At 42.8% G+C, this 16,991-nt stretch overlaps 2 protein-coding genes across 2 annotated transcripts; both read right to left on the bottom strand.

Annotated features, from left to right (window-relative positions):
• LOC117390173 (growth arrest and DNA damage-inducible protein GADD45 beta-like) lies at positions 1–2,308 on the bottom strand. Its single transcript, XM_033987833.2, has 4 exons — positions 2,205–2,308; positions 1,549–1,650; positions 1,249–1,465; positions 1–463 (listed from the first exon to the last, which is right to left on the bottom strand). Exons 1-4 carry the CDS (start codon positions 2,246–2,248, stop codon positions 359–361), a joined length of 468 nt encoding a protein of 155 aa, XP_033843724.1. The 5' UTR covers positions 2,249–2,308; the 3' UTR covers positions 1–358.
• Positions 2,309–6,151: 3,843 nt separating this feature from the next.
• On the bottom strand, positions 6,152–15,477 carry LOC117390448 (interferon-induced protein 44-like). The gene is made up of 8 exons (XM_033988188.2): positions 15,412–15,477; positions 14,804–15,304; positions 14,608–14,659; positions 9,892–10,087; positions 7,639–7,791; positions 7,376–7,547; positions 7,184–7,284; positions 6,152–6,518 (listed from the first exon to the last, which is right to left on the bottom strand). Exons 2-8 carry the CDS (start codon positions 15,282–15,284, stop codon positions 6,297–6,299), a joined length of 1,377 nt encoding a protein of 458 aa, XP_033844079.1. The 5' UTR covers positions 15,285–15,304; positions 15,412–15,477; the 3' UTR covers positions 6,152–6,296.
• Between the last annotated feature and the right edge of the window lie 1,514 nt (positions 15,478–16,991).

Here is a 16,991-nt window from a genome sequence, read left to right as displayed (position 1 = left end):
CACACACTCACACTCTCACACACCTTCTTTTTCTTCTTGTCTTTCCAAACGGCTTTCCCGACTCAGCCCAGAGGAATGTGGAGCGGTGAAACTGTCCGACATTCCTGGCGCAGCTGCACGTGTGCGTCCTGATCCGGGGTGTGACTCCAAACCTCCGGCTTTACTCCAATGTTTTGAAAAACGCCACACGCCCAAAGACGCCGACGATTTCTGCAGAACGAGAATCTCAGCCTTTTCCTGCGAGTCTGGTTTGGTCTCGTTTCTTTCACTTCAGGCGTCGCCGCAGCTCTCGCTTCATCTCGTCTCCACGTTAGACGCAGATTTTGTTTTTTTTTCTCCGGTTTTGGGGTAAAAGTCGTCAGCGTTCCTGCAGAGTCAGCTCAGGGATCCACTGGTCCATCCTGCGACTTTCCTGACAGAACGTTCCCACCTCCTGGAGTCTGCAGTGATCGGCCTGAGGATTCTGAAAAAAATATGAACGAAACTTTAAACTTTTGAACAATAATATGATATAAACATGAGCAGTAATAATACTGCAGTGTGTGACGAGTAACAGCAGGAAACAGGAGTGGTAGTAGTAGTAGTAGTAGTAGTAGTAGTAGTAGTAGTAGTAGTTATAGTAGTTGTAGTATTTGTTTTTGTTGTGAGAGGATTAGAAGTATGCACTAGAGATACCAGTTTAGTCGTAGTAAAGTTGATTTGATTTGTACTAAGTATAAGGCCAAGTAGTTGTACTGCAACTGCAACTGTACGATATGTAGTAATAGTAGTAGTAATAGTAGTTATTGTTGTATCAGTAGTTCTGTTGTTAACCTCACAAAGTAGTGCACATAGTAGTATTTGCAGTAATAGCGGTTCCATATATCGCTCAGATACTGCAGTGATTTCTACTGTGTACTGTGGAATGACAGAGTAAAAGTACTTACAGTGAAAGAGTAAAAGTACTTACAGTGAAAGAGTAAAAGTACTTATACTGACAGAGTAGAAGTACTTATACTGACAGAGTAGAAGTACTTATACTGACAGAGTAGAAGTACTTATACTGACAGAGTAGAAGTACTTATACTGACAGAGTAAAAGTACTTATACTGACAGAGTAAAAGTACTTATACTGACAGAGTAAAAGTACTTATACTGACAGAGTAAAAGTACTTATACTGACAGAGTAGAAGTACTTATACTGACAGAGTAGAAGTACTTGTACTGACAGAGTAGAAGTACTTATACTGACAGAGTAGAAGTACTTACCGTGACCAGGATGCAGTGGAGGTCTCCCTGCTCCTCCAGGTTCCTGTTGCTCTCGTCTCCTCGGAGCAGCTGCTGGAGGCGCCGGACGCCGGACGCTCGGAGGATGGTGATGTCGTTGTCGCAGCAGAACGCCTGGAGCAGCGTGAAGTGGATTTGTAACGCCACATCGTCCTCGTTATCCGCCGCCAGGACGCACAGGACCACGCTGTCGGGGTCACTGCGGAGACAAAGTAAATGAGGTGAGGTCACGTTCTCGGGAGGTTTAGGTCCGAGGCGCATGGCGAAGGAGGAGGGACTTACGCAATAAGGAGTTTAGCCGATTCGTAGATGCCAAGTGTGAGGAAATCCTGCTTCTGCGCCGTGACCAGCAGCTCCTCCAGGGCCAGAGCCGCAGAGAGCGTCCTGAACGAAAACAAGACACATTCAACGGATTAAAGCAGAGACAGAAAACAGAGAGAACCACAGGAACGTGCACAAGACTAAAGCATAAAGACACGTTACATCATCGTTACAAAATGTGGGCGTGGCTAAAGAGGAAACTTAAAAATGTGATTTGAATTTGAAGAGTTTAAACCTGCAGAGTGAGCTCAGAAGTGACGTAAGAAAGACACAGGTACAGTCCTACAGCATGTCCGGAGCCCCGGGACATGTCTGGAGCCCCGGCACATGTGTGGAGCCCCGGCACATGTCTGAAGTCTGTGTAGTTTCCCAGGACTCTGCATGTGTGTGTTTCTACATGTGTGTGTTTCTACATGAGTGTGTTTCTACATGTGTGTTTCTACATGTGTGTTTCTGCAGATCAGCATTCCACACTCAGGACACGCGGGGGTCAAAGGGCATTTCTAGTGCACCCGCAGGTCCATAAAGCTGTGCGTAAAGCTGTGCGTAAAGCCGTGCGTAAAGCTGTGCGTAAAGCTGTGCGTAAAGCTGTGCGTAAAGCTGTGCGTAAAGTTTACCTGTTCGCCATCACGTCAGATCCAAAGTTATCCTCAGGAATCATGTTTGCAAAATGTAAATAATCCAGAAAGTGTCCGCTGAAGCTGAAATGATCAAACTCCCCCTCGTGGAGCGGCGCGTGTTTGTGTCTGTGGCGCGTGGACACGGGGCTTTATATGAGACACGCGGACAGGGCGGACCCGAAACCAGCCGCGCGTTTCGATTGGCTCGGTCTCTTTTCTGAGACTCAGTGACATGATTTTACACAACAAAGATCCTCAGACCTGTCTCTGCACCGGGACAGTCTCTGCAACAAGAAGGAAATTTACATAAAGACGAGAAACAAAGATCTGTGCGCTGGAAAAGAACAAAACAAGTTTGTCCTTCACAAAAGACTCGAAGAGCGACACCTGCTGGAAATGAAAGGACATGAAGCTCATGTGTCTGAACGAAACATGGATCAGGAAGAAACTCAGTCTCAACAAAAAAAAATGAATTTAACTAATGACCCGCGCCAAATAAAATAAATAAATAAAAATAAATAAATGAGACTTTATAATTGTGTCTCCTCCTGTAATAACCCCATACACATGCCCCATACACACGTCACATACACATGCCCCATACACATGTCACATACACACGTCACATACACATGCCCCATACACACGTCACATACACACGTCACATACACATGCCCCATACACATGTCACATACACACGTCACATACACATGCCCCATACACATGTCACATACACATGTCACATACACATGCCCCATACACACGTCACATACACATGCCCCATACACACGTCACATACACATGCCCCATACACACGTCACATACACACGTCACATACACACGTCACATACACACGTCACATACACATGTCACATACACACGTCACATACACATGCCCCATACACACGTCACATACACACGTCACATACACACGTCACATACACATGTCACATACACACGTCACATACACATGCCCCATACACACGTCACATACACATGCCCCATGCACATGTCACATACACACATCACATACACATGCCCCATACACACGTCACATACACATGCCCCATACACATGCCCCATGCACATGTCACATACACACGTCACATACACATGCCCCATACACATGCCCCATGCACATGTCACATACACACGTCACATACACATGCCCCATACACACGTCACATACACATGCCCCATACACATGCCCCATGCACATGTCACATACACACGTCACATACACATGCCCCATGCACATGTCACATACACACGTCACATACACATGCCCCATACACACGTCACATACACATGCCCCATACACACGTCACATACACATGCCCCATACACACGTCACATACACATATCACATACACATGCCCCATACACACGCCCCATACACACGTCACATACACATATCACATACACATGCCCCATACACACGTCACATACACATGCCCCATACACACGTCACATACACATGCCCCATACACATGTCACATACACACGTCACATACACATGCCCCATACACATGTCACATACACATGCCCCATACACATGTCACATACACATGCCCCATACACACGTCACATACACATGCCCCATACACACGTCACATACACATGTCACATACACACGTCACATACACATGTCACATACACATGTCACATACACATGTCCCATACACATGTCCCATACACACATCACATACACATGCCCCATACACATGCCCCATACACACGTCACATACACATGTCACATACACATGTCCCATACACATGCCCCATACACACGCCCCATACACACGTCACATACACACGTCACATACACATGTCCCATACACACATCACATACACATGCCCCATACACATGCCCCATACACACGTCACATACACATGTCACATACACATGTCCCATACACATGTCACATACACACGTCACATACACATGCCCCATACACACGCCCCATACACACGTCACATACACACGTCACATACACACGTCACATACACATGCCCCATACACACATCACATACACATGTCCCATACACACGTCCTTACACTCTCTCATTATCTGCTCTTATTCTTACAGCTTTTGTTACATTTGACAAAAATAAAAAATAATGCACAAAATATAAAACAGCAGGAAAAAATAAATATAAAAAAAACAAATATCAAAAATAAACAAATATCAATAATAAACAAATATAAAAAATAAACAAATATCAAAAATAAACAAATACAGGGCATTAATTTTACATGTGACAAAATGTAATAGTGACAAAATAATAAAAATCTTTTTCTAATTTACTGCTGTTAAATCTACAACATCAGATTTTACTGTGAGTTTAAGCATTTTCAGTTTAATTATAAAAAAAAACATTTACAACATTAGATAAAATCTCATTACACAAAGTAAAGATTATTCTGGAGATTTACTCAGTTGTGCAACAGTTTGAGTGAGAAGAGGTGATGCCCCCTACTGGTCATTTATAACAACGACACAAAACAGAGAAAAATGTGTTTGAAATGATTAATTATTTAAACTGCCCCAGTTTAAATGTGATTATTAGTGATATATATTTATGTAAAACAAAATCACATTTATCATCACATTTACATCGTTTGGTTAAATATAAAGACAGAAGACGATGTTGAGACTTTTATGAAGAGGCAGATTAAACATTTGTCCAGACGATTCCTCAGGTGAAGTACAAGTAATAAAGTACTGTACTTAAGGATACACTTAGGGTTCTGTGTTTTACTTAAGTACATTTTACTGTGTTTACTTTTTATTTTGACTTCAGTACATTTTAGAGCAGTGTCTGTACTTTTACTTTATCCACCACATGTCAAAGCTTAAGACGATAAATAAACTAAAATATGTTTGTCATTTTTACTTTACTTGTTATAATGTTTAAAAAATGCAGGACTGCACATAAAAAGTACATTATTTTATTATATTATATTAGTATATAAAAGTATATTATTTTATGTATTTTCAGAGTCTTATTTGTTGGTTGATGTCACTGGATGTTTTAGAGTCATAACTTTGTCTTTATGTTTTTTATTAAAGATCCTGACACTTTTATCAGGTCGACAAAAGTGAAACATGAAGAAAAAACATAAAATAAATCAAATAAATCAAATAAATCAATTCTACTGTGATTCCATCAAAACCTGAACAAAGAAACAGTTTAAAAGTCTGAGACAAACGGCTCCGGGGTCAGTCATGTGTAGATTTAAATGAACGAGCAGCACATTTCACACATTTAACCTGAGCAGCTTCTGACGACGTCACAGGGTCAAAGGTCACGAGACGCTTCACTGTGGGTCACATGACAAAGAGCTGAGGCCCATAAAAGCAGAGTCATTCATTTACATGGAAAAGGAAGTTTTACTACAGGAAAAACGCATCATGTGAAGAATCGGGGCAGTTTTTTTAGAATCGGAGAAGTTTTTTAGAATCGGAGAAGTTTTTTAGAATCAGAGACGTTTTTTTAGAATCGGAGAAGTTTTTTTTAGAATTGGAGACGTTTTTTTAGAATCTGAGAAGTTTTTTTAGAATCGGGGCAGTTTTTTTAGAATCGGGGCAGTTTTTTTTAGAATCGGAGACGTTTTTTAGAATCGGAGACGTTTTTTTAGAATCTGAGCAGTTTTTTTAGAATCGGGGCAGTTTTTTTTAGAATCGGAGACGTTTTTTTAGAATCTGAGCAGTTTTTTTAGAATCGGGGCAGTTTTTTTTAGAATCGGAGACGTTTTTTAGAATCTGAGCAGTTTTCTAGAATCAGGGCAGTGATTCAGGGAGATCCAGGTCACATTACACTTGATGTTTGTTCTAATGTGAATACTTCTGATCAAATGGGTTGTTTTTACTTAAAACAGTTTTCACAATGTGTTGAAACTTTAAACATGAAAACAAAGACTAAAAATAACAAACCTGTGTAGACAGAGTCTTTAATGTTGTTCTGACTCAAGCAGTTTTAACAAATTGTGATTTTTATTTCAGGAAAGTGCAAGATACAAGCGGTTATACTGATATATATATATATATATATATATATATATACACACACACACAGTTGTATTTGTTAAACATGGACTGACTTATAGGTCTCTGTGTCAGTCTCTTTGTCGGTTTCTTCCTCGTGGTCGAGGTTTTCAAAGAAGCTGTCTGCGTAGTTTAACATGAGGTTGACGGCGGACAGCAGCAGGACGTCCACCTCTGTGCTCAGGTCCAGCTCTGTGCAGTAGTTTTTCACTGGTACGATGCAGGACAGAGGGACGCCCAGAGACTCACTCACCTCACTCACCTGGAAGAACAAATATTACTCACATTTATCCTGGGATTTGTATATTACACTGTTTTCTATGTTCTAATGTTGTTTCCTCATCAAAAACAGACCTGGAGTTGGGTTTTGTTTCGTCGTTTGGATATTTAGAGTTTGGATATTTAGAGTTTGGATATTTAGAGTTTGGATATTTAGAGTTTGGATATTTAGAGTTTGGATATTTAGAGTTTGGATATTTAGAGTTTGGATATTTAGAGTTTGGATATTTAGAGTTTGGATATTTAGAGTTATTTCAAATCTAAAACTCTCTGTTCCACCTTGTGATGTCATGTGGTGACACAGGAAGTGCTTTATACACCGTTACTTAAATCATTTGATCAATCTCGACTGAACTAAAGGTAAAATGAGCTGTTCACTTGAAAACTACCACCTGATGACATCACAAGGTGGAACAGAGCAGATGTTACAAACGAATAATAAAGTGTGACTCAAACATGTGTGAATGAAACAAAACACAACTCCAGTGTGTGTTTGAGGAGGATTAAACCTCATATGAGTCAAAGACCTTTACCCTGACGTGTAAAAAAATAAATCTAATGTGAGTGATTTAAAGACAGATTTAAGGCTCAGGGACCAGAGAGACTGAGAATGATAAATATGTTAAAGTCTAACTGTAGCACACTGACCTTCTTCTGAATGTAAACACTCTGGTAGATGTTGCTTAAGTCTTTCTCCACTAGGGGGCACGCTTCATCTACTTTGGTCATCAGCAGAATCTGAGGAACACCTAAACAGAGAAATGAACCATTAAATATAATATATATAAATATAACATGGCCACAATAACATTAAAAGCACATCAGCTTCAGGACAGTCACCGAGCTGATTGACTTTCTTCCGGATGGAGCAGAACTTGTCCAACATCCTCTGGTTCATCAGGGACACTCTGCTCGCGTCCATCAAATACACCACACAGTGAATTTTGTCTTTGAGAGTCACATTTTTCCTGTATCCGGGAGTCCCCTCCTGAAGCGGTGCAGACGGACTGAACTACAGAAGAGAAAGTTCATGACCTACTGGACAAATGCTGCTGGTATTTATTATTAAAAAATAAAAAATCGCACAGTTGTGTTGGTCGTACCTGGTAGCGATCCTGAACATGTCCTTTGCAAATGTTGATGACGTCGTCTGGGTGTAAACCTGAATCTTCGGCCTCCTCCAGCCCCATCGTGTCACACAGAGTCAGAGGAACAGAGGGACCTCCTTTACCCGCCTTTATGGTGTAGGCACGAAACTGCAACAAAACACATAACCTGTTATTCAAACATCATAGACACGATGCATCAACACAAACTCATCTGTTTTAGTTCCAACTAAGTCAGTTCTGTCTGATCAGATTAAAGACGAACTTGAGCGTTACAAAAATGAATTAAATGAAATGAATTGAATCTCTGGACCTGGAGACTGGCTCTGGGGACATGAAACGTCACCTCACTGGGGGGAGGAGCCTGAGCTTGTGCGGGAGGTTGAGCGTTACCGGCTAGATATAGTCGGCCTCACCTCCACGCACAGTTTGGGCTCTGGAACCCAACTCCTGGAGAGGGGCTGGACTCTCCATTTCTCTGGCGTTGCCCGCGGGGAACGTCTGCGAGCTGATGTGGGCTCATTACCCCACAGCTCAGACGCTTCGTGTTGGAGTTCACCCTGTGAACGAGAGGGTCGCGTCCCTGCGGGGGACCAGAGGGTGTGTTCCAATTACAGGGGAATCACACTCCTCAGCCTCAGGTCTACTCCAGGGACTGGAGAGGAGAATCCGACCGATAGTCGAACCTCAGATTCAGGAGGAGCAGTGTGGTTTTCGTCCTGGTCGTTGAACACTGGACCAGCTCTATACTCTCCATCAGGTCCTCGAGGCTCATGGGAGTTTGCCACAGTCCACATGTGTTTTGTGGATCTGGAGGAGGCATTTGACCGTGTCCCTCGTGGTGTCCTTTGGGGGGTGCTCTGGGAGTATGGGGTCCGGGGCCCTTTGCTAAGGGCTGTCCGGTCCCTGTATGACCGGAGCAGGAGCTGTGTCTCTGCAGTGAGTCAGACCTGTTCCTGGTGCATGTTGGACTCAGGGCTGCCCTTTGTCACCGGTTCTGTTCATTATATTTATGGACAGAATTTCTAAGCGCAGCCAGGGGCCGGAGGGGGTCCGGTTCAGGGGCCGGAGGGGGTCCGGTTCAGGGGCCGGAGGGGGTCCGGTTCAGGGGCCGGAGGGGGTCCGGTTCAGGGGCCGGAGGGGGTCCGGTTCAGGGGCCGGAGGGGGTCCGGTTCAGGGGCCGGAGGGGGCCCGGTTCAGGGGCCGGAGGGGGCCCGGTTCAGGGGCCGGAGGGGGTCCGGTTCAGGGGCCGGAGGGGGCCTGGTTCAGGGGCCGGAGGGGGTCTGGTTCAGGGGCCGGAGGGGGTCTGGTTCGGGAACCACAGGATTTCATCTCTGCTGTTTGCAGATGATGTTGTCCTGATGCTTCTTCGAGTCAGGACCTGCAGCACTGGGGCGGTTTGAGCCGAGTGTGAAGTGTCTGGGATGAGAATCAGCTCCTCCAAATCCGAGGCCATGGTTCTCGACCGGAAAAAGGTGGTTTGCTCTCTCCGGGTGGAGAGTCTCTGCGGTCGCTGTATCGGTCCGTTGTGGTGAAGAAGGAGCTGAGCCCAAAGGTGAAGTTCTCGATTTACCCCAATCTACGTTCCTACCCTCACCTATGGTCATGAGCTCTGGGTAATGACCGAAAGGACAAGATCGCGGATACAAACGGCTGAAATGGGTTTCCTCCGCAGAGTGGCCGGGCGCACCCTTAGGGATAGGGTGAGGAGCTCGGTCACACGGGAGGAGCTCGGAGTAGAGCCGCTGCTCCTACACATTGAGAGGAGCAGCTGAGGCTCGGGCATCTGCTCAGGATGCCTCCTGGACGCCTCCCTAGGGAGGTGTTCATGTCCCACCGGGAGGAGGCCCCGGGGAAGACCCAGGACACACTGGAGGGACTATGTCTCTCTGGCCTGGGAACGCCTTGGGGTCCCACCGGAGGAGCTGGAGGACGTGTCTGGGGTGAGGGAAGTCTGGGAGTCCCTGCTCAGACTGATGCCCCCGTGACCCGGCCCCGGAGAAGAGGAAGAAAATGGACAGATACTGTCTGTAAAATGACTATGGACCTTATGGAACAAAGTGTCTGTTTCAATTAATAAAACGCAGCAGCATTATCCAAACCTATAAACAGACTGGGACAGGACTTCAGTTTATCAGATTAATATAACAAATCTGTAGCACCAATGAACACTATGAATAAAACACTGTAAGAGTATTTCTTAGGTCTACAGAGCTGTTGATGTTTGCAGATGTGTCTCTCTGTCTTTACCTGGACAGTCACGCTCTTCCCAGATTTCCCTGCAATGGCCTGGGACGTCATGTTGCCTCTGAACACTGAGCTGATGGAGTTAAAGAAGCTCGACTTTCCTGCTCCGACCGGTCCCACCATCAGCACCCGCGCCTCCTTCACCCCCTTCACATCTGGACGATACGACAGGATCCGATTCTTCAGCTCCTGCCTTTTACTGTGAGACACAAGTATGAGTATTTATAACAACTGTGATGTGTTTTACCTAAAGGTAAAGTATGTGGAATTTGTATTTGAACATTACACCTGAGTCCATGAGGTAAGAATGTTCAAACATTTATTGATTTTACTCATTGTGATGTTGTGTAAAAAAAAGAGCATCAAGAAATTCTATGATGAAAAGTAAAAATAAGATTAAAGCCGCAAGTGGCATCAAACGGCCCTCACGAGCCGCACTTCGCACTCGGCCAACCCGGCGCTCCCTGCAGGAGGCGCTAAAATGCCACTTTCCTCTGTTTAATGCGGCTTTGGGCTGAACAAAGTCTACACACATTGGAAGGGCTGATGTACAAAATGCAGTTACATGGGTTTTTGAGGCATCGCCATGGCAACATGGTGCCAAATACAAAGTTGGGGCCCTCAGACTTTTTTGACGGGGACGACCTGAAGAGTCACTGTGCCAAATTCCATGGTCCTCAATGAAGCTAATAAGTCGTTATAAGACTTTGAAATGTATGAAAATTAGGTAATTTTCCCATTAGGATAACACAGGCTCTTTCTTGCATCGCCATGGCAACACAGTGAAAGATATGACAGGGGTCCGATTGACTTTTTTCATCAGGATGACATAACAAAGTTATTGTGCCTAATTTGTTTTTTTTTTTGTTTTTTTCATGGGTTTGCACTTTATGGAGGATTTGGTTGTTCTTCTGTGACAATGACTACACATAAATTGAACTGAATTGAACTGAATTGAATTAATTTCACATTATGCCACAATACTAATATTTTTCTCATGGAATGGGAAATTTTGGGATCACTCCCATCAGGATAACACATCGCCATGGCAACACAGTGCAACATGTGAGGGTCTGATTGACTTTAGTGATTGGGACGACCTAATGGAATTTTGTGTGAAACATTTGGGAAAACTAAATTTTCGGCCCTCCACACAAATATATTTGTTATCCTGTAGGGGGCAGGATTCCTTTGTCTTGTGGTTGGAAACACACACGTCCATGGTCCAGGCCCTGTCTCTGTAAATACACAGAAGGGTGGAGGTACTGACATTTTGCTGGTGCCACCAAACCAGTAAAACAAACTAAAGTAAAAACTCATGTGGAAGAAAAGTATGATGTGATTTTAATAGATTTGAATTGAGTTTTCTGCAGGACGTGACCATCTGAGCCAGAGTTTGTCAAACTGGATTAAACATGGATCAAAATGATACTTTATCCTCAGGTTTACTCTGTGTTTCACTCTGTGTTTCACTCTGTGTTTCACTCTATGTTTCACTCTGTGTTTCACTGTGTTTTACTCTGTGTTTCACTCTGTGTTTCACTCTGTGTTTTACTCTGTGTTTCACTCTGTGTTTCACTCTGTGTTTCACTCTGTGTTTCACTCTGTGTTTCACTCTGTGTTTTACTCTGTGTTTCACTCTGTGTTTCACTCTGTGTTTTACTCTGTGTTTTACTCTGTGTTTCACTCTGTGTTTCACTCTGTGTTTCACTCTGTGTTTTACTCTGTGTTTCACTCTGTGTTTCACTCTGTGTTTCACTCTGTGTTTCACTCTGTGTTTCACTCTGTGTTTTACTCTGTGTTTCACTCTGTGTTTCACTCTGTGTTTTACTCTGTGTTTTACTCTGTGTTTTACTCTGTGTTTCACTCTGTGTTTTACTCTGTGTTTCACTCTGTGTTTCACTCTGTGTTTTACTCTGTGTTTCACTCTGTGTTTCACTCTGTGTTTCACTCTGTGTTTTACTCTGTGTTTTACTCTGTGTTTCACTCTGTGTTTCACTCTGTGTTTCACTCTGTGTTTCACTCTGTGTTTTACTCTGTGTTTTACTCTGTGTTTTACTCTGTGTTTTACTCTGTGTTTCACTCTGTGTTTTACTCTGTGTTTCACTCTGTGTTTTACTCTGTGTTTTACTCTGTGTTTCACTCTGTGTTTCACTCTGTGTTTCACTCTGTGTTTTACTCTGTGTTTCACTCTGTGTTTCACTCTGTGTTTCACTCTGTGTTTCACTCTGTGTTTCACTCTGTGTTTTACTCTGTGTTTTACTCTGTGTTTCACTCTGTGTTTTACTCTGTGTTTCACTCTGTGTTTTACTCTGTGTTTTACTCTGTGTTTCACTCTGTGTTTCACTCTGTGTTTCACTCTGTGTTTTACTCTGTGTTTTTCTCTGTGTTTCACTCTGTGTTTCACTCTGTGTTTCACTCTGTGTTTCACTCTGTGTTTCACTCTGTGTTTCACTCTGTGTTTTACTCTGTGTTTCACTCTGTGTTTTACTCTGTGTTTCACTCTGTGTTTTACTCTGTGTTTTACTCTGTGTTTCACTCTGTGTTTCACTCTGTGTTTCACTCTGTGTTTCACTCTGTGTTTTACTCTGTGTTTCACTCTGTGTTTCACTCTGTGTTTTACTCTGTGTTTTACTCTGTGTTTTACTCTGTGTTTCACTCTGTGTTTTACTCTGTGTTTCACTCTGTGTTTTACTCTGTGTTTCACTCTGTGTTTTACTCTGTGTTTTACTCTGTGTTATACTCTGTGTTTTACTCTGTGTTTCACTCTGTGTTTTACTCTGTGTTTCACTCTGTGTTTCACTCTGTGTTTTACTCTGTGTTTTACTCTGTGTTTCTCTCTGTGTTTCACTCTGTGTTTCACTCTGTGTTTCACTCTGTGTTTCACTCTGTGTTTCACTCTGTGTTTTACTCTGTGTTTTACTCTGTGTTTCACTCTGTGTTTCACTCTGTGTTTTACTCTGTGTTTCACTCTGTGTTTCACTCTGTGTTTCACTCTGTGTTTTACTCTGTGTTTCACTCTGTGTTTCACTCTGTGTTTCACTCTGTGTTTTACTCTGTGTTTCACTCTGTGTTTCACTCTGTGTTTCACTCTGTGTTTCACTCTGTGTTTTACTCTGTGTTTCACTCTGTGTTTTATTCTGTGTTTCACTCTGTGTTTCACTCTGTGTTTCACTCTGTGTTTCACTCTGTGTTTTACTCTGTGTTTCACTCTGTGTTTTACTCTGTGTTTTACTCTGTGTTTCACTCTGTGTTTCACTCTGTGTTTCACTCTGTGTTTTACTCTGTGTTTCACTCTGTGTTTCACTCTGTGTTTCACTCTGTGTTTCACTCTGTGTTTCACTCTGTGTTTTACTCTGTGTTTCACTCTGTGTTTCACTCTGTGTTTTACTCTGTGTTTTACTCTGTGTTTTACTCTGTGTTTCACTCTGTGTTTTACTCTGTGTTTCACTCTGTGTTTCACTCTGTGTTTTACTCTGTGTTTCACTCTGTGTTTCACTCTGTGTTTCACTCTGTGTTTTACTCTGTGTTTTACTCTGTGTTTCACTCTGTGTTTCACTCTGTGTTTCACTCTGTGTTTTACTCTGTGTTTTACTCTGTGTTTTACTCTGTGTTTTACTCTGTGTTTCACTCTGTGTTTTACTCTGTGTTTCACTCTGTGTTTTACTCTGTGTTTTACTCTGTGTTTCACTCTGTGTTTCACTCTGTGTTTCACTCTGTGTTTTACTCTGTGTTTTTCTCTGTGTTTCACTCTGTGTTTCACTCTGTGTTTCACTCTGTGTTTCACTCTGTGTTTCACTCTGTGTTTCACTCTGTGTTTTACTCTGTGTTTTACTCTGTGTTTTACTCTGTGTTTTACTCTGTGTTTCACTCTGTGTTTTACTCTGTGTTTCACTCTGTGTTTTACTCTGTGTTTTACTCTGTGTTTCACTCTGTGTTTCACTCTGTGTTTCACTCTGTGTTTCACTCTGTGTTTTACTCTGTGTTTCACTCTGTGTTTCACTCTGTGTTTTACTCTGTGTTTTACTCTGTGTTTCACTCTGTGTTTTACTCTGTGTTTCACTCTGTGTTTTACTCTGTGTTTCACTCTGTGTTTTACTCTGTGTTTTACTCTGTGTTATACTCTGTGTTTTACTCTGTGTTTCACTCTGTGTTTTACTCTGTGTTTCACTCTGTGTTTCACTCTGTGTTTTACTCTGTGTTTTACTCTGTGTTTCACTCTGTGTTTCACTCTGTGTTTTACTCTGTGTTTCACTCTGTGTTTCACTCTGTGTTTCACTCTGTGTTTTACTCTGTGTTTCACTCTGTGTTTCACTCTGTGTTTCACTCTGTGTTTCACTCTGTGTTTTACTCTGTGTTTTACTCTGCGCCTAAGGCATGGGTTGCTATGATACTGGAGACAGGGCAGGGGGCGACTTCAGATGAAGTTTGTCAGATCAGTCTGCAGCAGTGACCCCATGACCCCATGACCCCATGACCCCATGACCCCATGCACTGACTGTTACAGAAGCAGTAGGCCCCACGTCCTACAGGGGCCTAAAAACCTGAAATGCTTCTGCTGCTCAGAGACTGAATTCTGGAGGTTGATCTTTTTATATGAGACATGGTCCGTCCACTTTACCTCATGTGTCTGATCTGTGTCAGTGGCTGCACTTCCTTTTTACTCGAGTAAAAGCACAGAACAGTCGACACAAACGCAGGATGTTGGCGTGTACTTACTCTTCATTCCACTGAATGATCCTCCAGGGTTTTTCCAGGACTCCTCCCATTTCTGTAAATACAGAACAAGCAGGTTTCACATGTTTGTACTTTTGACTCAAAATGAAACTGCACAGATCTTAAGTGAGTGAAAGTGGAATTCTATGGTTAAAATAAAATATTTTATATTCATACAAATTCAGTTGTTATTACAAACCTTGGACTCGATACACTTCAAACTCAGTCAGGTTCAGGTTGTCTCCGTGCATCTCTGCTGCAGTGAAGTTAAACGTTGCTCCTCCTGGACTCAAAACAGTAGCTGTATTTTGATCTAAAAACAGTAAAGCACCAAAGTTTGGACCAGTAGCTCCGTCCACAAAGGCGTGCTGACCGGGGGTCACCCCCACCCGGATCGGCCTGGGTCTGTCCTCACGGATGCTGAAGAGGAAAGCACGTTCATCGAGGATGTTCTGGTTACTTTGAGCGTAGTCCTTAGACGTGTACGCTCCATACACAAACCCAGAGCTGTTAAAAGCCACACAGACGGTGGGGCCCTGTTTATCACAACGAAAGTGGAACTGATCTGCAGCAAAACCGTGGACTGAGGCTTTGAACAGGAGGTGCAGCTGAGCGTGGCTGAACAGAGAGAGGAGTTTGTTTCTCTGGTCGTTGGTCAGACTGGAGATGATGGTAGACATGATGGAGACGGTGGAGTAAACTGCACAACAAAAGAGAAACACAACATCAGATTTATGTCACTGTGGTCTTGTGTTGATATAAGTTAAACAATAAACAATAAAAACACATTACAAAAGTGAGATTTACCTGTGGACGAACGCTGGACTCTGGACAATGTGCTGCTGTGGCTCAAACGTTGCGTCTGATGAGTGTGTGGGCGTGTCCTGTGTGGGCGTGTCCTGCACTTTGATCCTTTTTATAGACGATCTGATGGGAGGGAACTTTGGATCCAAGTGTGACACAAAGCTGAAGTGAAAGTAAAACGCAGCAGCAGGGCTTTTATCGCCTTAGTGACAAACTTAGTCAGAGTTTAACGAGCAGTTATTCAGTTGTGGCTTGTGAAATTAAACAGCCATTTGACAAAGACGTCGTGGTCAAATAGTCTGAGTGATGTGACTTTTAATCGAAGCCAAAATGAGACTCATCGCAGAGAAATAACCAAGACTGAGATCTGTTTAAAATGGTTCAATGAGTGTTTACCCACGGAAATGAGGCATAATCGAAATAAAACTAAAATACACCAAAATAATAATAATAAAACTAACTGTTAAATGTCAAATGTGTTTTTTATGCACAAATCTCTCACTCGTGTCGTCTGTTCTGCTGCTGAGCTCAGTCTTCAGGATAAAATACATAAAAATCAGAAAGATTCAGCTCTTTTCAAAACTGAGATCTGGTTCTAACCGTTTACATTAAAGAACTGCTCAGAAGAACCGTCTCATCCACAAACGTCACATCACCGTCGGCCCCTCGTTGGATCATAGACCTCACAGTTTATGTCTGAGTCGACTGTTTATATCTATTTGACTTTGTGTAAATTACCTCTTTAAAAACTGTTAAACATTGACTTTTGAACAACAGTGATGCTCTTTCTTTATTCACACATCCCAAAATGACTGCATGGAAAATTACAAAGTGAAAGGAAGTAATTTAGTCAGTTTTCCATTATTCACTTGTTTATCCCAGTTTAAGTTCATGAATATCATGAATGAAGTACAAACGGTAAACACTGGACACATGCGGGACACAAACACAAAGGCGAGGGTCAAGTTCAAGCTTCAAGTCTTTAAGTATCAAGTAAACGATGAGTACGTCCTGTGATCAGTGAGTGTGGTGGGGTGTCGGACATGTTTATGAGAATAATTCAACGTGGGAATGAGTACAGTTACATTACATAAAGTACATGTGTCTGGGACTGTCGTCTACTTTGGCTTAAAACATTAAAAAAAAGTGAAAAATACTTTACAATCTGAATCAGCCGTAACATTATGACGACTGAGAGAATTAGAGAATGATCTTTGCTCTGTGCACAGGAGCCTCACTGTTAGCGTCACTACGTCCTGTTCAGCTTTTTTCACGCTAAAATGAACAGATATTTAAAGATGAGACAGTGGACAGAGAGCTGCAGGTGGACGTCACTGACCGCTTGTTTAAAACTACACAAATAAAATGAATACTTCACTGGGGGACACTTCTGTGTTTGGACAAAGACATGTTTGTGTCTCAGTGCTAATGTCAGTGTGTCCCTCAGTCGTCCAGGTCTGATCCAGAGCAAAAGACTAAATTAAATCTGTCACTGGACAAATTGTTGCAGAGTGAAGACGTCTGGCTGCTCGTCCAAGTCTCTTCTTCAGCTCTGGTCAGATTCCTGCTGGACACTGTCTTAT

This window comes from Periophthalmus magnuspinnatus, chromosome 22, assembly GCF_009829125.3.
Source record: "Periophthalmus magnuspinnatus isolate fPerMag1 chromosome 22, fPerMag1.2.pri, whole genome shotgun sequence".
NCBI classification, from domain to species: Eukaryota; Metazoa; Chordata; class Actinopteri; order Gobiiformes; family Gobiidae; genus Periophthalmus; species Periophthalmus magnuspinnatus.
This window is presented reverse-complemented; position numbering and strand designations above follow the sequence as displayed.